The sequence below is a fragment of the Saccopteryx leptura genome, chromosome 4 (genome assembly GCF_036850995.1).
Source record: "Saccopteryx leptura isolate mSacLep1 chromosome 4, mSacLep1_pri_phased_curated, whole genome shotgun sequence".
In the NCBI taxonomy this organism is placed as follows: domain Eukaryota; kingdom Metazoa; phylum Chordata; class Mammalia; order Chiroptera; family Emballonuridae; genus Saccopteryx; species Saccopteryx leptura.
Window position 1 is genome coordinate 56443548 of NC_089506.1, and position 23197 is coordinate 56466744.

General features: G+C 34.0%; 1 protein-coding gene across 1 annotated transcript in view; it reads right to left on the reverse strand.

Annotated features, from left to right (window-relative positions):
• Window positions 1–1976: 1976 nt before the first annotated feature.
• Window positions 1977–23197, reverse strand: part of GPC5 (glypican 5) — a 1847257-nt gene continuing 1826036 nt past the window's right edge. The window contains exon 9 of the mRNA XM_066383702.1: window positions 1977–2181. Within this exon, the coding sequence (XP_066239799.1) occupies window positions 2024–2181 (158 nt within the window). The 3' untranslated portion in view covers window positions 1977–2023. The remainder of the gene's footprint in view (window positions 2182–23197) is intronic.

The following is a 23197-nucleotide window of genomic DNA, read 5'->3' on the forward strand; positions in this document are numbered from 1 at the left end:
CTATGGGTTTGGGGCTAGCCCTTTTCATGTTTCTGCCCTTCCTACCAGCTTTGATGTGCCTTCTTCAGTAAATCTTGGTTATAAGACTTTTATTCAGCTAGTGTTCAGTTGGTTACTCAGGTTGATTGTTCTACATTATAGTTGGAATTTCAGTTTGGTCTTAGGAGGAGGTGAGTGTAGCATCCACCTAGTTCACTATTATCTTGGGTCACTCCATTCACACTATTAACTTTGTTATTACTCTGCTTTTATCAATTTTTTGCCATATCTAAAATGATCTCTTATCAGCTAATTTTATCCAGAAACATCTTAGATTGCTAAACCATGCCCTTCAGTTTGATTTCCTCCGAATTCTTCTAGGTTGGGTCAGAAGTTTTGTCAGAGCAAATCAACTATGATGTGGGCTGGAGTGCAGCAAGTTATTATTATTTGTTTCAGAGTTCTGTAAATAATGAGTTGATGTTGAAGTAAAAATTTTAAAATCTATTTTTAAGATATAATTTGTAGATTGTGGTGGAGCAAATGAGTTATAAACCAAGTACATAATCAAATAAATATTAAAGTCTGGAATAAAAAACTAGAAAAATGACATCCAGAATTGGCAAATGAAATAACCCTTTTAGTTCTGAAACATGTTTGAACAGATAATAAAATCTGATTTGGCAGTTTGAACATATTATGATTTAAACTGACCATTGTCAGAGTGTTTGGTTAATTGAGACTCTAAGAGAGAACACAGTTTGATCATATACTGTTTCATGATTTGGAGAGAATGATTTCACCCTACAGATATTAGCTATCAGTGGAGTCCTCAGTAACTCATTCTCAGAGGTCACTTAAAATTCTTTTGATTTTTAAAATTTTATTTTTAGGCTCAGCTCTTCTTTTTTTTGTTCTGTCACTTTGTGTTAATAACAATTTTTTTAGGCTATCAACAGGATGTAATTACTTCTTAATAAAAGCTGATTTATCTTTTCATCCTTAAGTGCAACAATAGAAATATCATAATCAGTGTCAAAGCATCTCATCATAGCTGGAAAATCAGAGACTGTGGATTAGCAGCTTTGCTAATGTGCAATGAAGAGAAGAGCTAAAACATTGCATACCTTATTTTTTGTATTAGTATGTCTTTAGATATTCATTGGAACCTTAGAAATGTATATAGACAGTTAATTGTTTAATATCAAGGTATAAAAAGAAATAGCAAATAATATTTTGGAAATGGATGGATATATAATTTTTCCAGGAAAATATGATCAATATTTTTAAAAATGTTCCACCAGATAATTAATGGCTTTATTAGAGATATTCCTAGAACAAGCATGTGCTTTGCAACATAGCTAAATCTATTAGGCAAAGAGAAAGGCAGGAACAGAGCTACAATATCAGATTGGATTTTGAATACAATGGAATATAGATCAGAAACTACCAAAATAATCAGTTAAGGTTTGTCAGTGGCTAAATTACAGTGAATAGAAATTATCAATCTTCTTCAATGAAATTATGTGAAATGTTTCTCAGCAATCTACTCTATAATGTATAGGTGTTCAGTAATTTCTTTCTATAACTTGCAAAAATGGAAGATTTTCTTAAAAATGCATGCATACTACTTGCCATTGTTTATTTTGATTCATTTAATGGAATCCTAATTCCAGTACTTAAGAAACACTCTGTAATGTTTGCATTGTCCTGCAAATACATCTTCATCCAAAATATTTTTCTTTTAGAAAGGAATGGGTTTGGAATTTAGGATGATAAAATAACAGATTCTGTATTTGCAGATTTACTATGTTAGAATTTAAGAAGGTTTAAACTAGATTCAAAGGAGACAGCTTTTCAAACATTCTATACTTTAAATGTTGATTTTTACATACTTTTCAAACCTTCCAACATATTTTATAAGAGGTGTTACATACCTTTTCATAAATATAACTGTTACATAAAAAAATCTTATTCCAATCAGATAGAGAGGGAGAGTAATTAGACTTCAAGAAGACATATATATCAGGGGAGAAGAGTGCAGTTACCAAAGCCCAGGGAATAACATCACCACACCCATCAGAGTCAATGTCATTGACTCTGTTGCTGCTGTACATCCTGCTCCTGCTGTGTCTAAGGTATTATCACCGTCTGTTTGATGGATTTGCTTTACATCACTGAGGTTCATCTCATCTGGCATCCCTGCAGAGGCAAATAAGAAAACACAGGATGATGCATGATTACTTTACCATGATACATATAGAACAACTCTTAAACCTTAGTCTGGACACCATCATTTTTTCATAGCATTCTCTAAATGATTAATGTGATCCACGTATTTCTGTTCTTCTAAAACTGGAGAGTCCAGATCCTTGAGTGAGAGTTCTCAGAAATATAAAAGTAAAGTGAAATGCTTTTCCTTCCAATTTCTTAAAGCATTTGGAGTATTTCCTTAATGTCACTGATCGGCAAAACAGTAAAAATAAATTAATTAAAATGTAATGAGCAATAGCATTATTTCTTATCCCGAAACCTTAACAACTGTAGTAACTATGTGCAAACTTTCTCTTAAAAATAAAAAAATAAAAGGAGAAATAATTAAATAGAGCATTTTAAAAACAGGATCCTTATTGGAAATATATCAAAGAATAATAACTAATATTAAATGATGTCCTTTATATACACATAAACTTTGGGAATGTTTATGTGTAGAAATCAGTCAATAGATCAAAGAATTTGTATATTAGGTGGCCTTAATATTAAATTTAGTGATGAAGTAATTGATTAAAAAAAGTCATAAAAAAGTCATTAATATTGACCACAATTCAGTCATACTAGTTATCATTTCTCTGTGTTATAAATCTTGACAAGCTAAGGAAGAGACTAGCCCCCAAATTATTGGGGATAAAATAATCATTTTTTAAAAGAAGTCTACTATAATATATCTAGGAAATTACTAACTTATCATTGATTGTCTAATGCCACCTATGTTCTGGGGCCATGTGACTGGATTATCTCATGGCATATCACTATCATTCACAATTAAGTTTAAACTCAGTGTTGTTATAGCCATACATATTGACATCATAATCATAGCGAGACTGAAAAAAAGCTTCAGAAAAAGAATAGCCAATACTTATGTAATTAGGTCAATACACATATATAATTCAGAAGTAAGCTCTATTGCATTCAGAACATTAAAATGAAGTGCAACTCTACTGATCTGCCATATTGATTTTACACTCTGGGTTCCTGCATTATTATTCATTGTTTGGATACTTGTTTTGCCCTTCTGTGTCATTAGGCAAGATGAATAAACTAGTGATTTATTTTTTATAGGGACTGGAGTAGAGTGTAAATATTTTAGTCATGGTTTTATACTTTCTATTATGCTACAGCTTAACAATGAGTTATGAGGGCTCTAGGCACTTAAAATAATTTTTTCTCCAAGATTACTAAATAAATTTGAAATTTAAAGGATTTACTTTTCTTTTCTAAAGCAATGTAAAGAAGTGCCTGGATTGTATTAATGAATAACTTCTTCTAATACCTCTCTAAACTGGTATTTTTCTAATTCATTCATGAGCCAGGCACTGGTCTGAGTTCAAGCAATGCCATCATGAGTAATAATATGTAAGTAGAAAGATGTTAAATTTATGCCTACAAGTCAGACAATGCCAAAAGATATATTCCATGTTCAATCTAATGCCATTTTACATCTGATGGAGAGATGTTACTAATAATTATAATAGTGCTAAGGAGGCTGATCTCTTGAGGTAAGATTTATAGAAAAAGGATTGAAGATTCCTTTCAGAGCATGACAGGGCTGCAGTTTTGAATCAAATCACAACTTGGCCTTGATGTTTAAGAAAGCTCACTATGCTGAGAAAGCAAGCACCACAATTATTTGGTACAATGATTATTTTCTTAAAGGAATTTAGTAGACTAAGTTTGTAAATTATACCAAAGCTTACCCAAAGACCCCTAAAGGAAAAATCAGTTTAGAAATTTATTTGATTAACAAATTAAGAAAACCAAATGAATCTTTGAATAATCCTCTCTATGCATAATAGCAACACACAAATATGCCAATAAATTCATATTTCTGCCCTCGGTAGCTTACCGTCAGGTAGGGTAAGATAGTCATATTATTACAAAGCTAATGTAATACTAAAACTTGAGTACATGCCTGATGATTGGTGCTGTGAAGTATATAAAAAGACTGTAACTTGGTGAGGGAAGGCTCCACTAAACAAGTGTTAATGTGGATTAATTTATTTGGCAAAGCAAGAGCGCTTGCTATGGTGCCAGTATTATTCCAAGTACTTCACAAATATTAACTTGTTTAATTCTCACAACACTTCCATCTGGTAGGCACTTACTATGCCTGCTTTTTACAGATGAGAAAAATGAGACACTGGGAGTTTAAGTAACATGTGAGTAGAGGAGCCAGGAATCAGATCCAGTCTAGACCCAACCTGTGTTGTAATCACCTGCTGTGCTGACTTCAAGCACTTTGCTGGACACCAAGAAATCAGGATTTAATTTGGGAGCAAACAAAATCAATTATGTTTATCCAGAGAGTTTCATTAGGAGAATTATTTTCTCCTTCCTTGATCTGGGATGGCTGATTACGTGCTTGTTTGGTGTATTAATCAAGCGATTGGAAGTTTTCAGGGTTAGAATTCCTGTGAGTGAGTAAAAAGGATGAGTCAGAATGCTTGAAGAATCGGAGAGCATTGCAGCTTCTTTTGTCATGTATATGCTGGCCTTTCCCTTGAGGTGGGAGTGTGGGAATTTTTCCTTTTCTATCTATTCTGCCTAAAACATTATTTTAAAAACTTTCATTAAACAACATACACTATGTTTAAAGAGCATTTGTTTTTTATTTTTCATAAGAAAAATTGTCTGGGAAGGAAATTGTTAATTTGGTTACTCATGGCTCTGTGTCAGGTACGGTGCTGGAGACTAAATATATACTATCCACTTCCAGGCTTTTTTCTTCATCCTTTGAGTCTAAAATAACTACCAGGTGTCTTTTCCACAAATGGTGAAAGTATAGAGGAGATTTAAATGTTGGGAGCAGAACTATAGGTCATTATTTGAATTCAATGAAGTCAAAATAATTTGCCTCTACAAACTGTGTTTTCAAGGTAGCTATAATCATGACACCACAAAAGAAATGCCTATTACAAAGTATGCTTTTAATAAATATTGTTGAATAGATGCATTGAATAATGACTCTGATTCTCATATAACAGTAGGATGAGTTAGGTACAATTATTTTTTCTCATTCTACAGATTAGGAACAGGTGCAGAGAAGTAATTTCCTCGAGGTAACATACTGTGGTTGAATCCCAGGTGTGTCCCTGTCAAATGAGGTTCTCTTTGCTTTGAGAGAACCAAGTTTATTGCCACCACATAATCAAAGCATTGAAGTTACAGTCAAACTCTGCTCTACCACAGAATGGCTGGGTTACTTTACACATGACCCCTCATTTTACAGAACTTTACAATGAGAGCATTTTCAGTGAGAGAAGGGTTAGTCAAAATACAGTGCTAGCTAATTGATTAAATAAATATTTGGAAAATAAGCTAGATTTTTATTTCACAGAATCTCTGAAGTAAGTGCCTCTGTGACCAAAGATTTAAGTGCAAATAACAAAAAACCAAACAAAATATAGATGTTGATGTTTTACTTTTGTTTATGTGATAGAAAGCATATTGATTTTTTAGGTAGAATCTATAAGATGAATAGTTTTAACTTTATAAAAAAGAACTTCTGTATAACATGGAACATCATTTAAAAAAAAACAAGGAGACAAAAAATGGAGAAAATTATGCAGTGTATATTGAGACAAAAATATAATGTCTTTAACATAGGAAGAATTCTCATAATTCGTATGAAAACTACAGTGTCCTCATAGAAAAATTGTGAAAGCAAATAAATAAAAATTTACAAAAAAATATATAAAAAATTAAAAGTCTTCTGTTTTGGAAAGCCAAAAAATACAATATTACACCTAATAAGGTCTTAATTATCTAATGCCTAGTTGACAAAGACAAGGCAAAGAGCAGATGATAGACATTTTTGGCAAGGATAGAGCTCTTTTTAAGGAAGTTGGCTGAAATATATAAAAACTGTTTAAAATGCATGTTTATCTTGACCCAGGAATTATACTTTTATAAAGCAATTCTATGGAATTAAGAAATAATGCATATATATAACAAAATATAAATCTGTACATTATTGGTGAAAAATTATAGCCAGTAAGTGTCCACTTATTTTTTTTCTTCTAAAATTATATTTACTTCTCAGGGAAAACTAGGCAAGGATTGGTAGATCAGTACTCTTTTTCTTAATTGACTTTATTGGGGTGACAATGGTTAATAAAATTACATAGGTTAATAAAATTACATAGGTTTCAAGAGTACAGTTCTATCATACATCATTTGTATATTGTATTGTGTGTTTACCATGTAAAGATGAGTTTCCTTCCATCACACTTTATCCCCCCTTTACCGTCTCTATCTCTTCTTACCCCCTTTTCCTCTGCTAATTACCATACTGTTGTCTGTGTCTATGAGTTTTCTTTCTCTTTTTTTCCTTATTATTTCATTGTTTTCACCTAGCCCCTAGCTCTCTCTCTCTGGCAGCTGGCAGTCTGTTTTTTGTATCCATGAGTATTTTCTCTCTCTCTTTTTAAATTCAATTCCTACCCTTAAAGACCCCTAAACACCCCCATCACCCCAACAGCTGTCAGCATGCTTGCTATCTATGAACCTGTTTCTATTTTGCTAGTTATTTTGCTCATTAGATTTTACATACTAGTGAAATCATGAGGTAGTTGTCTTTCTTTGACTGGCTTATTTCATTTAGCATAACGCTCTCCAGGTCCATCTATGCTTTCACAAAGGGTAAGATTTCTTTCTTTTTTTACAGCAGAGTAGTATTCTGTTGTGTAGGTATACCACAGCTTTTATATCCATTCATCTACTCATTGGTACTTGGGCTGCTTCCAAATCTAGGGTATTATAAATAATGCTTCAATGAACATAACTGAGCATATGTTATTTTGAATCCGTGTTTTGCGTTTCTTCAGACATAGTCCCAGAAATAGAATCACTGGCTCATAAGGCAATATTATTTTTAATTTTTTGAGGTAGCTCCATATTGCTTTTTATAGTCATTGCACCAATCTGCATTCCCACCAACAGTATATAAGAGTTACCTTTTTACCTCATCTTCACCAACACTTGTTTGTTGATTTATTGATGGTAGTCATGCTGACAGGTGTGATGTGATAGCTCATGGTGGTTTTAATTTTCATTTCTCTGATGATTAGTGACATTAAGCATCTTTTCATGTCTATTGGAACAGTGACATGAACAGTGTCTATTCAAGTCCTTTGCCCATTTTTTAGTTAGATTTTTTGGGGAGGTTTTTGGTGTTGAGTTGTGTAAGTTTTTTTTTAATTTTGGATAATATCCCCTTATCAGATATATAATTGACAAATATATTCTCCCATTTAGTGGGCTGTCTTTTATTTTGTTGATGTTTTTTCCATACACATATAATAAATTCAAACAGTAGATATTTTATTGATATAGAAAAATGTGTTTTAATGTAATTATATATATAACTTTTATGATTAATAAGATTCTTTAAACTCTAATAATCTGTGGCTACCTTTATTTGAAGGTAGAGAATCCCTCAATTATTTCTGTATTTACCTAGTGAATAAAGCATTTAGTAATAATTAGGTGAATGAATAAATTGATTTTTAATCCAAGAGAGAGAATTATAAAATAAAAATGTTTCTCCAATTCAGTTTTTTCTCTTTTCTTTGTTTCCCTAGCTTTATGAGGTATAATTGATTTACAACATAATGTAATTTTAAGGTGTTCAACACAATGACTTTAATATACATATATATTGTAAAATGATTACCTCTACAGTTTTAAGGAACATCATTATGCTGTGTAATTACATATTTTTTTGTTTGTGTGGTGAGAACATTTAAGATAAAATTTCTTAGTGACTTTCAAGTGTGTAATACTGTATTAGTTATAATTGCCATGCTGTATATTAGATCCTCAGAACTTATATATTTGATAACTAGAAGTTTGTACTCTTTAACTAACATCTCCCATTTACCCAACCCCTAACCCCTGCTAACCACCAATCTAATCTGTTTCTGTGCTTGGATATTTTAGATTTCATGTATAAATAAAATCATACAGTATTAGTCTTTCTTTCTTTTATTTATTTCACTTAGCATAACACTCTCAAGCTTCATCCAAGTATTTACAAATGGCAGTATTTTCTTCTTTCTCTTGGCTGAATAATATTCCATTGTGTATATATATGTGTATTTAAATATATATGTATACATCTTATATATATATTATACATAGTATATATACATATGTAACCTTCCTTATTCATGTATGAATTTGAAAAATCTTAGTCTGTTCCATATAGTGGCTCTTGTGAAAGATGCTGCAATGAACATGGGTGTGCAGATATCTTCTGGAGATCCTGTTTTCATTTCCTTTGGCTATATACACGAAAAGGGATTGCTGGATTATTTGATAGTTTTATTTTCTCTTTTTAAAGGTATCTCCATATGGTTTTCTATAGTGGCTGTATCAACTTATTCAATACATTTCCACTAAAAGCACAAAAATATTCATTTTTCTCTATATCTTCATCCACACTTATCATTTGCCTTTTTGGCAATAGCCATTTTAACAGTTGTGAGGTGATATCTCATTATAATTTTGATTTGCATTTCCCTGGGTGGTTAGTTATGTCCAGCACCTTTTCATGTACGTGCTGGTCATTTTTATGTTTACTTTAGAAAAATGTTTGTATAGTTCTCAAATGTGGGTTATTGTAATAAAAGAACATAGGTATGTTGTAGCAACACAGAATTTAGAATGAAAGATTAGAATTAGATGTAAAGTTAAAGAAGAAAAGCTATATATGTAATAAAAAAGATCTCTACCAGAAAATTAACTTTGCAAGTACTTGCTAAAAAGAGTTACTATGGCTTTTGTTATATTGAATAAAAACTGTTACCCTTAGTAACTATTTTCTGGACTAATGATGATTACTTATACCCAAATAAGCCATTTGTATTTGGCTAGACCTTAGGGAGTCTAGAATATCTTAAATGTCTTAATATAACAGTTTGCCCCTTTTTTTGTGTGCGTGAATGTCTAATTCAGTTATATCCTATCTTCTAGGAAATATAATTGATAGGTGCACCCAGGATGTTGAGTCTTTTAAGTTCAGGATATATCCTGAAAAGTGTTGTTTTTTAAAACAATTTTTTATAGTGACTCCCATATAACCCAGTAACAAAAGCAAAGTGGCTGTATGGTTGAAGAGACAAAATCCCTGATAATTCTATAGCCTCATAAACACCTTAACTATAAAGATCATCTCTGGGATATTCTGCTTGACTTTTAGTAACCCTGCCAATAAATAGGGCTGTTCTCATAGTGCCTTATTCCATCCTCTGTGGAACAGGGAGATGAAATTTAATTACAGTTCTTTTGGTAGCAATTACAGACTTTTAATAGCAATGTGTAGTCTTTTACAACAAATTATATGAATTATGGAGTAATTTTGGTTGGTAATAATTAAACAATTTATTTAAAAATTAATAGAAAATTATGACTATAAACCAAAGCTTTCCTTAAAATAGTATAATTTGTTGTGACATTTTAGCTCTGGGTAATGTTGGGGATCATTATCACTTATTTGTTGTTATATCAAATGAATTATCAGTAATCACCCAATTATTAACAATGAATAGGTTGTGGGAGGGATTGTGTTTTAGCACGAAGAGAATGATGTTTATATTTTTTGTCATTTCCTGACTTTATATTTTATTCAATACAGATCATCTACGTTGTTCCCTGTTTGCTTTATTGATTTTTGAAACTTTATAAAGAAAACAGATACCTCGTGTTAAAAATGACAAATTGTTTTAAGCAATTTAATAATAATATTACTGTTGTGGGTTTTGATGCTTTATTGTGAAATTTCTTCTACAATTAATTTTGAAATATAAAATTTAAAGTTCCTTTCTTATGCACCATTGGTAATTATCACCAAATATTAAAAGTATATTTATTAAATATACTGCAGTTCTCAGTTATATAGTATAGTTCTTTTTTTAATCTTATTTTTATTGATTTTAATGCAGTGACATTGATAAATCAGGATACATATGTTCAGAGAAAACATCTTCAGATTATTTTGACATTTGATTATGTTGCATACCCCTCACCCAAAGTCAAATTGTCTTCCATCACCTTCTATCTGGTTTTCTTTGTGCCCCTCTCCTCCCCCTACCCCCTCTCTTTTTCCTCACCTCCTCCCCACCTCCCACCCCAACCCCCGTAACCATTACATTCTTGTCCATGTCTCTGAGTCTCATTTTTATGTCCCATCTATGTATGGATTCATATAGTTCTTAGTTTTTTCTGATTTACTTATTTCATTTTGTATAATGTTATCAAGGTCCATCCATGTTATTGTAAATGATCCGATGTCATCCTTTCTTATGGCTGAGTAGTATTCCATAGTATATATGTACCAAAGCTTTATAATCCACTCGTCCACGGACGGAGACTTGGGCTGATTCCAGATATTTGCTATTCTGAACAATGCTGCCGTAAACATGGGGGTGCATTTCTCCTTTTGGAGCAGTTCTATGGTGTTCTTAGGGTATATTCCTAAAAGTGGGATAGCTGGGTCAAAAGGTAGGTCAATTTTCAATTTTTTGAGGAATCTCCATACTGTTTTCCATAGTGGCTGCACCAGTCTGCATTCCCACCAGCAGTGCAGGAGGATTCCCTTTTGTCCACATCCTTGCCAGCACTTATTCTGTGTTGTTTTGTTGATGAGTGCCATTCTGACTGGTATGGGGTGATACCTCATTGTGGTTTCAATTTGCATTTCTCTAATGATTAGTGATGTTGAACATTTTTTCATATGCCTGTTGGCTATCTGTATGTCCTCTTTAAAGAAGTGTCTATTCATTTCTTTTTTCCATTTTTTCGATTGGATTGTTTGTCGTCCTGGGGTTGAGATTTACAAATTCTTTATAAATTTTGATTATTAACCCCTTATCAGACGTATTGTCAAATATGTTCTCCCATTGTGTAGTTTGTCTTTTTATTCTGTTCTTATTGTCTTTAGCTGTGCAAAACCTTTTTAGTTTGATACAGTTCCATTTGCTTATTCTGTCTTTTATTTCACTTGCCTGTGAGGATAAGTCAGTAAATATATCGCTGCGAGAGATGTCGGAGAGCTTACTGCTTATGTTTTCTTCTAAGATGCTTATGGTTTCACGGCTTACATTTAAGTCTTTTTTCCATTTTGAATTTATTTTAGTGAATTGTGTAAGTTGGTGGTCTAGTTTCATTTTTTTGCAAGTAGCTGTTCAATTTTCCCATCACCATTTATTAAAGAGGCTGTCTTTACTCCATTGTATTTCCTTAACTTCTTTGTCAAATATCAGTTGTCCATAGAGCTGTGGGTTTATTTCTGGGTTCGCTGTTCTGTTCCATTGATCTATATGCCTGTTCTTATGCCAGTACCAGGCTGTTTTGAGTACAATAGCCTTGTAGTATAACTTGATATTAGGAAGTGTGATACCTCCTGCTTTATTCTTCCTTTTCAAGATTGCTGAGGCTATTTGTGTTCTTTTTTGGTTCCATATAAATTTTTGGAATATGTGATGTATATCTTAAAAGTATGTCATTGGTATTTTAATCGGTATTGCATTGAATTGATACATTGCTTTGGGTAATACAGACATTTTAATGATGTTTATTCTTCCTAATCAGAGCACAGTATATGTTTCCATTTGTTTGTATTTTACTTGATTTCCTTTATCAATGTTTTATAATTTTCCACTACAATCTTTAGTCTCCTTGGTTAAATTTACTCCTAGGTACATTTTTTTTTTTTTGGTTGTAGTAGTGAAGGAGATTGTTTCCTTAATTTCTCTTCCTGACTGTTCATTGTTGGTGTATAAAAATGCCTCTGATTTTTGAGTATTAATTTTATATCCTGCCACTTTGCTGAATTCATTTATCAGGTCCAGTAGTTTTTTCACTGAGAATTTAGAGTTTTCTATATACAATATCATATCATCTGCAAATAATGATAGTTTTACTTCTTTTCCAACTTGAATGCCTTTTATTTCTTCTTCTTGTCTGATTGCAGTGGCTAGGACTTTCAGGACTATGTTGAATAAGAGTAATGAAAGGGGCACCCTTGCCTTGTTCCTGATCTTAAGGGGATTGCTTTTCATTTTTGTCCATTGAGTATGATGTTGGCTTTAGATGACTTTTAGCATGTTGAGATACGTTCCCTATATTCCCACTTTGTTGAGAGTTTTGATCATGAATGGATGCTGGATTTTATCAAATGCTTTTTCTGCATCTATTAAAATTCTCATGTGGTTTTTCTCCTTCCTTTTGTTTATGTGATGAATCACATTGGTTGATTTGTGAATATTGTACCAACCTTGCCTCCTCAGAATAAATGTCACTTGATTATGGTGTATGATTTTTTCCATATATTATTGGATCCGGTTTGCTAATATTTTGATAAGGATTTTAGCATATATATTCATCAGGGATATTGGCCTATAAATTTCTTTCTTTGTGTTGTCTTTGCCTGGTTTTGAAATCAGAATTATGCTCGCATCTTAAATGGAGCTTGGAAGTCTTCCTTCCTCTTGAATTTTTTGAAACAGCTTGAGAAGAATAGGAGTTAGTTCTTCTTTGAATATTTGGTAGAATTCACTTGTGAAGCCATCTGGCCTAGGACTTTTCTTTGTTGGGAGTTTTTGACAACTGTTTCGATCTCATTTGGTGTAATTGGTCTGTTTAGGTTTTCTGACTCTTCCAGATTGATTTTTGGAAGATTGTATGTTTCAAGGAATTTGTCCATTTCATCTAGGTTGTCTAGTTTTTTGGCATACAGTTCTTTATAATATTTTCTTACAATATTTTGAATTTCTGTTGTGATAGTTGTTATTTCTCCACTCTCATTTCTAATTTTATTTATTTGAGTCCTCTCTCTTTATTTCTTGGTGAGTCTAGTTAAAGGTTCATCAATCTTGTTTACCTTTTCAAAGAACCAGCTTCTAGTTTCGTTGATCCTCTGTATTGTTTCTTTAGCCCTATGTCATTTATTTCTGCTCTGATCTTTATTATTTTCTTCCTTCTACTGTATTTGGGCTTTACTTGCTGATCTTTTTCTAGGGGATTTTAGATGCAGGGTGAAGTTGTTTCTTTGAGCTTTTTCTAGCTTCTTAAAGTGTGCTTGTACTGCAATGAACTTCCCTCTCAGTACTGCTTTTGCAGTGTCACATAAGTTTTGAGTTGTTGTATGTTCATTATCATTCGATGCTAAAAATTTTTTATTTCTTCTCTGATCTCATTCTTAAGCCATTTTTTATTTAACAACCTGCTATTTAGTTTCCATGTGTTTGAGAATTTTTGAGTTTTTCTGTTGTGGTTCATTTCTAGTTTTATGCCATTGTGATCAGAGAAAGTGCTTGATATGATTTTAATCTTCTTAAATTTGTTGAGACCACTTTTGTGCCCTAACATGTGGTCTATGCTAGAGAATGTACCATGAGCACTTGAAAAGAATGTATATTCTGCTGCTTTAGGGTGAAAGGTTTTGAAGATATCTATGAAATCAAGTTGATCTAGTGCAGGGGTCTCAAACTCAACTCAGCATGTGGGCCACAGAGCAAGATCACAGCCATTCGGTGGGCCGCACTAGGTCTACAAAAGGCAACTGTTATGCAACACTTTTCTCACTGCAGTTGAAAACAAAAAAAAATCAGTACAACAAGCACAATCGTACATGCAGTTTACTCAGTGTCACAAAACGACCAGAAACTGTAGTTCGCATCACAACTGCTGTTAACTAAGCTAATATCTAGCTAGGATGCTAGAGAAATGAAAAATACAAGTAGGCCCCTAGGCTTACTTAATTTTATCCAAAATATTTTGAACTTCGTGGATTAGTCTGTGGGCCGCACAAAATTGTTCGGCGGGCTGCATGCGGCCCATGGGCCATGAGTTTGAGACTCCTGATCTAGTGTGTCCTTTAATTCTTCTGTTTCTTTGTTAATTTTCTTTCTTGAGGATCTATCTAATAATTTTAGTGGGGTATTGAAATCCCCTACTATTATAGTATTGCTGTTGATCTCTCCCTTTATATCCATAAAAGTCTGCTTTATATATTTAGGTGCTCCTATATTAAGTGTGTAGATATTTATAATAGTTATATCTTTCTGTTGGATTGCTCTCTTTATCATTATGTAGTGGCTTTTTTTTTTTTATCTCTTACTATATCCTTTGTTTTAAAGTCCATTTTTTCTGATATAAGTATTGCTACCCAGCTTTTTTTTCTTTTCCATTTGCATGAAATGTTTTTTTTCTGGCCTGACCTGTGGTGGTGCAGTGGAGAAAGCGTCGACCTGGAAATGCTGAGGTTGCCAGTTCGAAATCCTCGGCTTGCTTGGTCAAGGCACATATGGGAGTTGATGCTTCCAGCTCCTCCCCCCTTCTCTCTCTCTGTCTCTCCTCTCTCTCTCTCTCTCTCTCTGTCTCTCCCTCTCCTCTCTAAAATGAATAAATAAATATAAAAATTTTTAAAAAAGTAATGTTTTTTTCATCCTTTTAACTTTAGTCTATGTGCATCTTTTTTTTAGGGTGTGTCTCTTTTAGACAGCACATGTACAGGTCCTGTTTTCTTATCCATGCAGCTACCCTATGTCTTTTGATTGGATCATTTAATCTATTTACATTTAAGGTTATTTTTATATGTAGTTGTTTATTGCCATTTTATTCTTTAAAGCTGTATTCCTCTTTTGCTATATTCTTTCCCCACTTTGATCTCTTTACAACAAGCCCCTTAACATTTCCTGCAGCATTGGTTTGGTTGTAATGAAATTCTTGAGTTTTTTTTTTTTTTTCTGGGAAGCTTTTTATTTCTCCTTCAATTTTAAATGATAGCCTTGCTAAATAAAGTAGTCTTGGATGTAGGTTCTTGTCCTGCATTACTTTGAATATTTGTTGCCATTCCCTTCTTGCCTCAAGTTTTTCTGCTGAGAAGTCTAATGTCATCATTATGGGGGCTTCTTTGTAAGTGATAGCCTTTTTTTCTCTAGCAGCTTTTAATATTTTCTCTTTATCACTTAGCTTTGGTATTTTAATTATGATATGTCTTGGTGTAGGTTTCTTTGGGTTTCTCTTTAAGGGAGTTCTCTGTGTTTCTTGAACTTGTGAGAGTTTCTCCTGCATTAATTTAAGAAAATTTTCAGCTACTATATGATTCACCAAAGTCTCTATCCTTTGTTCTTTCTCTTCTTCAGTAAACCCTATCATGTGGATGTTATTTCTTTTCATGTTGTCACAGAGCTCTCTAAGAGTTTCCTCTGACTTTTTGAGTCTCTTTTCTTTTTTCTTCTCTGTTTTTATGTCTTCATTCCACTTGTCCTACAACTCACTGATTCGATCCTCAGCTCCATCCATCCTGTTTTTAATTCCTTCCATTGTGGTCTTCATTTCTGATATTGTGTTTGTCATCTCCGACTGATTCTTTTTTAATATTTCAATATCCTTTTTTTATACTTGCTATTTCTTTATTTAGGTGCTGATAATGAACATCCATTGTTGTTCTAAGGTTCCTAAGCATCCTTACAATCATTATTTTGAACTCTGCAAACCAACAGTTTGGTTATTTCCATATCACTCTGTTCAACTCCTGAAGGTTTCTCTTGTGGTTTCATTTGGATTGCACTTCTCTGTCTTCTCATTATGTCTGTGTGTTTGGATGTTTTGTTTGTAGAGCTGGTTGAGTCTAGGCTTGGTGTTGTCTGCCTCCAGTTTTCAATTGTGTTATTTCTAGGTCTTCTTCCATTGGCATCAGCTATTATTTGTAATCCACTTTTGGATTTGGGCTGCTTTGAAGTCTTGATTTGTTTGTTTTCTTAACAGGTGATAGTCTTGTTTACTGATCTCAGCAGGGGGTTTATTTGATACTGTTTCCAGGAATGTGTTGGGAGTAACCTGAGATTCTGAAGGCCTCTTCTGCCAGTTACTTTCTCTGGGGGAAAGGTGTTTTCTCAGCTTCAGTAGGGGAAGTGTATCTTAGATCTCCATGGAGACCTGACTTACTGTCCGTCCTCCCCACTTCTTGTTTTCAGCTGTGTCTTGTTGCACTGATTGAAGCTGGAGAGATTTCTGGAGATCTGTGACCTGGAAGAACTTAAGTCTTTTGTTTTGTGGAAGGATCAGCCCCTCCTCCAGCTATGGCTGCCTCCAACACTGGATCAGTCAGCTTCTCAGGTTGTCCCCTGCATTCCTCTGCCCCTCACTGTCTGTCTCTCTCCCTCCCCTTTCTTTTTTGGAAGACAAACCGGGCCTTTCAACACACCTCGTTCCCTGGTCACCAGGCAAGTGACTGTGAACAGTATTTTCTGCTTTTTTCCTTGGAGTGAGAGCCCTTCTGGGCTCTCAGCCTCACCTCTCCTCTGTTCTTGTAAGCAGGGGAGATTCAGGCGCTCTCTATCAGGTTTGTTGTGGTTTCTTCTTTGCTCCTTGGTGTTTGAGAGCTGTCCTTGTAGTTCAGATTTGGTTTTTCAAGCTGATTGTTCATATATTAATTTGTAATCTAGTTTGTTGGTGTGAGCTGGGAGTCTATGCGTCTGCCTACTCTGCTGCCATCTTCAGGTCTCCTCCAGTATAGTTCTTATTATTAGAATTTATAGCTAATTTGGAACAATTCTAATTAATAGATCTAAATTTTTTTAAATGTGTAAGACTGATGAAATAATGCTAGTTATGTAATAAAATTACAAGATATTTATGTCTTGTTTAAGTTAGTGATATATGGGCTTATAAAATATTAAAAATAAAATAAAAAAATCATATCTATATATAAAGACATAGAGAAAAATTTTAAAGCATTCAAGAAAGGGAGCAATGACCTTAACAGAAAAATATATTAATTTTTAAGATCAATAATAGGAACTAAAATAATAATTTATTCTGAATTTGAAAAAATGTAGAATTCTATAGAAATATTCAAACAAAAAATGAGTTTTTAAAATTTCCCGAACAACCCTAAAAGAATTTTAATAAAGGTTATAAATAAAAGTGAAAGAAATTAAGCCCATATAAAGCAGTGAGATGAATGTTATAATAGTGATTAAAGTAATTAGCAACTATTTAGGTTACTGTATTTTGGTGTTGTGATTGAAAAAAAAACCAACAATAACAAAATTATTAATTGAGAGATTTAAAAATAATATGTAATTAAAATACTTTAAAATAATTGCTAAAACATTCTAAAGTTATTTGTATTGGGAAGAAGTGATAAATATTATCTTTAGGTGTTTTAAAGATACTTTATTTAAATGGATAGTAAAAGTTCAAAGTTAAGCATTTTAAGTATTAATGTAAAATATATACATTCCTAATTCACTGAGGTAAAGGATATTAACAAAAATTAATAAAAGTGAGGAAAGAAGAAATGCACAAACAAAAATGCCTGGTAAAGAGATAGCACCAAATTAGACGTTAGATAATTATGCAAATAATTTAGTACTATCTAAAGAAATGAATTTAATCTAATTAGATAATATCCTTTTAGTTTGGGTTTAAAAAAAAAAGAACAACTCTAGCAGTACACCAAAATATAAAGATAAAGAAAGGTGACAGATCCCAGCAGAGGCAGCGACAAATTCTGGAATGCTTGTAGCTGCAAAAGGTTGCTGAGGAGCAGTCACAAGTAGTGTTCCACACTCGTCTGTGCCAGGGTTCCCTCCAGGAAGACCCAGAGCACATCTGGTGGCCAGCTGCAGAGAGCACTAATTTAGGATGTAACAACCCTTGTTGCCTGCATGCCGTAAGGGAGGGTTTATTGGACAGTGGACTCAGGTGAGGTGAGTTCTACTGTCTGTGGTCAGCACTGGCAAGTGTCTTGCCTGCATATGTGAGCTTCAGCCAGCGCAGGTCCTGGATATCCTGCTCCGCTGGTCTAAGTTCCACAGGGGGAAGAGAGAGAGTCTTAAAGCCCAGATATTCAAGGTGTGGGTCCCCTTGAGCTTATTGTTGGATCCAGTTGAGGGGTTTAGCAACTTTCTTGGGGGGGCACAGTCAGACCCAGGGGAGGACTCTCAGTCTTCCTCCCTGAGACCAGTGGTTCCCCATCTGGAAGAACTTCTGCAGAGTGGAATATCAGCCTCATCCAGTGGTGGGATTCAGCTGGTTTGCACAGGTTCAGCAGAAACAATACCTAATGTTTTGTTGAGGTTGGCAAACCGGTTGTTAAAATGTCACTTGTAATCAGGGTTCTTTCTAAGGTAGGAGCCTGAGAAGCCGCCCAATGTGAAAATCACAAACTTGCATTCCTTACTCTTTTTTAACATTCATGTGCACAACAGCTTATTCTAAACACTACTTGTAGTAGATCTAGAACAAATATTTCAAAAATTTATATAGAACTAAAAAAGAACTTAAATAGCCTCAGCAATCTTGAAAATGAAGAAGAAAGTGAGAGATATTACAGTCCCTGATATCAAATAATACTACGAGGCCATTATAATCAAACAGCAGGCTACTGGCAAAAGAATAATCATACAGATCAATGGAACAGAACAGAAAACCCAGAAATAAACCCACACCTTTATGGTCAATTGATATTTGACAAAGAAGGCAAGAGTATACAATGAAGTAAAGACAGTCTCTTTAATAAATGGAGTTGGGAAAATTGGATAGGTACATGCAAAATAAAAAAATGAAACTAGATCACTAACTTGCAACATTTATAAAAATAAACTCAAAATGGATAAAAGTCTTAAATGCCAGTCACGAAACCATAAAAATCTTGGAAGAAAACATAAGTAGTAAATTTTCTGATATCTCTCATAGCAATATTTTTTCAGATATATCTTCATGGGCAAGTGAAATAAAGGGCAAACTAAACAAATGGGATTATATCAAGCTATAAATCTTTTGCACAGGAAATATCACCATTAACAAAATAAAAAGTCATCCTACGCGTTGGGATAACATATTCGCCAATACGTCTGATAAGGTGTAAATAACCAAAATTTATGAAGAGCTTTAGTTCTAAAAGTCAACACCAAGAAGGTAAACAACCCAATTAAAAAATGGGCAAAAGAACTGAATAGACACTTCACCAAAGAGGACATACAGATGACCAACAGGCATATGAATAAATGTTCAATGTCATTAATCATCATAAAGACAAATTAAAACCACAGTAAGATACCACCACACTCCTGTCAGAATGGTGCTCAACAAATCCACAAGCAACAAGTGCTGGCAAATGTGTGGAGAAAACCAAATGCTCCTGCACTGATGGTGGGAAAAACAGTATGACATTTCCTCAAATAATTAAAAATGGAACTGCCTTTTGACCCAGCTATCCCACTTTTAGGAATATCCTAAGAATCCCAAAACACTAATTCAAAAGAAGATATGCACCCCCATGTTTAATGCAGCATTGTTCACAATAGCCAAGATCTGGAAACAATCTAAGTGTCCAACAGTAGACAAGTGGATAAAAAAAGCTGTGGTACTTATACACAATGGAATACTATGTTGTTGTGAAAAAAAAGGAAATCTTACTTTTTGCGATGGCATGGATGGACCTAAAGATTAGTATTGCTATGTGCAATAAGTCAGGCAAAGAAAGACAAATATTATATGATTTCACTTACATGTGGAATCTAATGAACATGATGAACTGAGGAACATAATAGAGGTTGAAGTAGTTTCATGGGATGTTGTGGGACAGCTGTCAGAGGGAAGGGGGTGAGGGAATAAGATCAGAGAAGGTGAAGGGATTAGTCAAATTATATATACATAACATGTAGATACAGATAACAGGACAGCAAGTCTTGTGGGAAGAAGGAAGGGTAGTGGGGGGAAGGGGGCAAGGAGGTGTAATGGTGGGTACATTGTTGGAGTTTTAGGGTTTTATATTGAGTGGGGCAATTGAACCCATTTTAACGCAATAAATTTAAAAAATAAAATAAAATAAAATAAAATTTTAAAAAATATATATAAAAACAAAAATGTGAGAGGTGTTTGAAAAAATATATTCCAGACCAATATCTCTCAGAAGCTGATATCATTCTATTAATAAAAGATAAAATGGGTTTTAAACATTGAAAGGAATAAAAAAGGTCATTCTATGATAAAAATAATTTAACATCTATTATTACAAATCTGAGTGTATAACAAATCTGTGTCCTTAGCATGACTTCAAAATAGAAAAATAATAATTAAGAAAAATATTTGAGTAAAATAAATTAAGACGTACACATCCAGTTATTGGGGATTTTAACCCCATTGTCTCTATAATTGGTGGCTCAAGCAGATGAAACACTAAGTTTGGATATGGATGACTTGGTAGCCAGAACTTGGGGGGAAAGAAAGGCGAATGCCATGGCCTCTTATTATGATTCTAGTCCATTCTGTGCACATTCTTTTCCTAACTTTCCCACTCCTTCACATGGAAAGAAAGCACCTCACTCTGGTTAGTAAGTTGGGAAGAAAGACCCAATATGCTGAGCTTTTGAATATCTCATCCCCATTTGAATTTGCCTGCCCACAGGAAGGATGCATTCTTCCTTGTTCTTCACTATAGTGTAAGCAGAGGCCAGCTCTATTCTTGCAGGGAAAATATAGTTTTCTAGCTATTTTTCTGACTTAATGATCATTCTTGAATGAAATGCTAGACATTATATGTAAGCACATTCTCCATTTCAGTTTTTAACAGCAAAAAACTAATATTTTTAGTTTTACTTGTTTGACACTTGTGCTTATATTTTAATTGCTACTGACCTCAGAGGAGAATAAAAGAATGTTGCTTTTGCACCAGCTTCAAATACAAACTTTCACAAGCTTGATGTAATAAATGGATACATTTGGTGACCCCTATGTGTGGCCGATGCTCTGCCCATCTAAGGCCATGCTCATAATAGAGCTATTTTTAGTGCCTGAGGTGGATGCTCCATGGAGCCACTCTTAGCACCTGGGGTGATGCCCTTGAGCCAATCAAGCCATAGCTGCAGGAAGGAAAGATTGAGAGAGAGAGATAGAGAAAGAGAGAGGGGGGGAAAGGACGGGTGGAGAAGCAGGTGTTTGCTCCTCCTGTGTGTCCTGACCGGAAATCAAATCCAGGATATCCACACCCAAGGCTGACACTCTAGCACTGACCAAACAGCCTGGGCAACACTATATTAAAGCACATATAATACATTTACAGAAGAGAGGACACATCAGTACAAAGCAAATATCAATAATTAAAGTTATTTTAAGTTGACTACAACATAATAAAAATGAAAGATGAACCTACAGGAGAACCATGTTCTCTACAGCAAACCTAGTTGCATGGCCATTCTTAATGTTAAGGAGCTAGGATGAGTAGTCTTACTAAAAATTAAGGAATATTTTATCGCTTCATATTCATTTTTGGAATATCCCCTAATTTTTGTGAGCAGTACATATGGACAAGGATAAAAGACTCAAAAACCAGAGATGTCCTATCTATCAGGTCTCTTTATTTATTTATTTTTATTTTTTTGAAAATTTTCTTTTTTTTTTAATTCATTTTTAGAGAGGACAGAGAGAGGGAGAGAGAGGAGAGAGAGACAGAGAGAGAGAGAAGGGGAGAGGAGCTGGAAGCATCAACTCCCATATGTGCCTTGACCAGGCAAGCCCAGAGTTTCGAACCGGCGATCTCAGCATTTCCAGGTCGACGCTTTATCCACTGCGCCACCACAGGTCAGGCTCTATCAGGTCTCTTTAATTGAGTTTGTTTCCTCTTAAACTAGGCAGAGCTAGAACGTTTATTCCAATATACTGTTTTATAGTAATTCCTTGGCTGCAATAATTCTCGGAGCTAAATGGGAGGAGCAGACTAGGGGTAGCATGTAGACATCAACATTCACAATAGGTAAATAGATAGGTAGACATATAGATAGATAGCTATATATATATTTGTCAGTTTTTTTTCAGAATAATTCTCCTGCATCTGGCATACCTCAGTCCATATGTTCTTTCAAGGTTATGTCTCCAGTATCATACTGATGTATGAGAGAGCCAGATACCTATCGGTGTGAAGAGGGGGAAGGAAGCAATGTTATAGTTCTTGACTAGTCCTTTTGTTTACTCCTTTCTTTTATACCCTTTTACCTGAGGTGACAGGTGATATCCATTTCTGTATCTTTCGTGGATTCCAATGAGAAAATCTATTTCCTCAATGTTGCTTGGGATTTGACTTTCTTTGGCCTACTACCATTCATCTATCTACTTTATAGCTACCAAATGTTGTTACCTTTTCTGTTTCCTCTACTCTCAGTAAATGCATGATTTTGGAAAAAAAAAAAAGGCCTTATTCTGCATTTTTACTGGGGTTGCAGGAGAGAATAAAAATAAATATGTCTGATCTATTTTTTCATCTTGAAGTTAACTTGCTAAATAATTCTGATTTCTGGCCACTGGAGCTTCATCCTAACTGGGAAGTGTAGGTCTGTTCAGCCAGTTCACACAGGTGTAGTTCAGGTTATTGTCTGTTCTGGTTGGTAAGTGCTCCATCTGTAGATGCTGTTTTTGGTGACTATCCCTAAAATGGTGATAATTTTCATTCAAAATACTGAGCAGCATTCCATTTTTCCAGGAAACTTACTAGTAAAACATAACTACTCCCATCCCACTAATAAATAGTGCAAAACAACCTGCTGCCTTTTGGAAGAGTGACTGAATGCACATTGGAGGACTGGATGGAGGGTTGTTTTGCTTTTGCATTGCCTAATCCAAGGTTCATTTGCTGTATAATATTGTAAACTCACTCAATGTGCCAGAAGAAGGCCCAGTTAGCTGTGGAGCTATGGAGATAATTAGAAAATTGAGGATTACTATAATTTGGGTCCTTTAAATATTTTCTTTTATTTAGACATATTTTTGTCAGATCTATATGTTTATTTGAAATACTGGATTGAATATTGATTAAATAGATGAAAATTTTCTGACTAATATAAAAGATTAACTGCAGCAACTTAAATGTGAACACTGAGGAGGAGACAACTTTTCCTCCCAATGAAATGTGAAAATTAACTTCAGGCACATT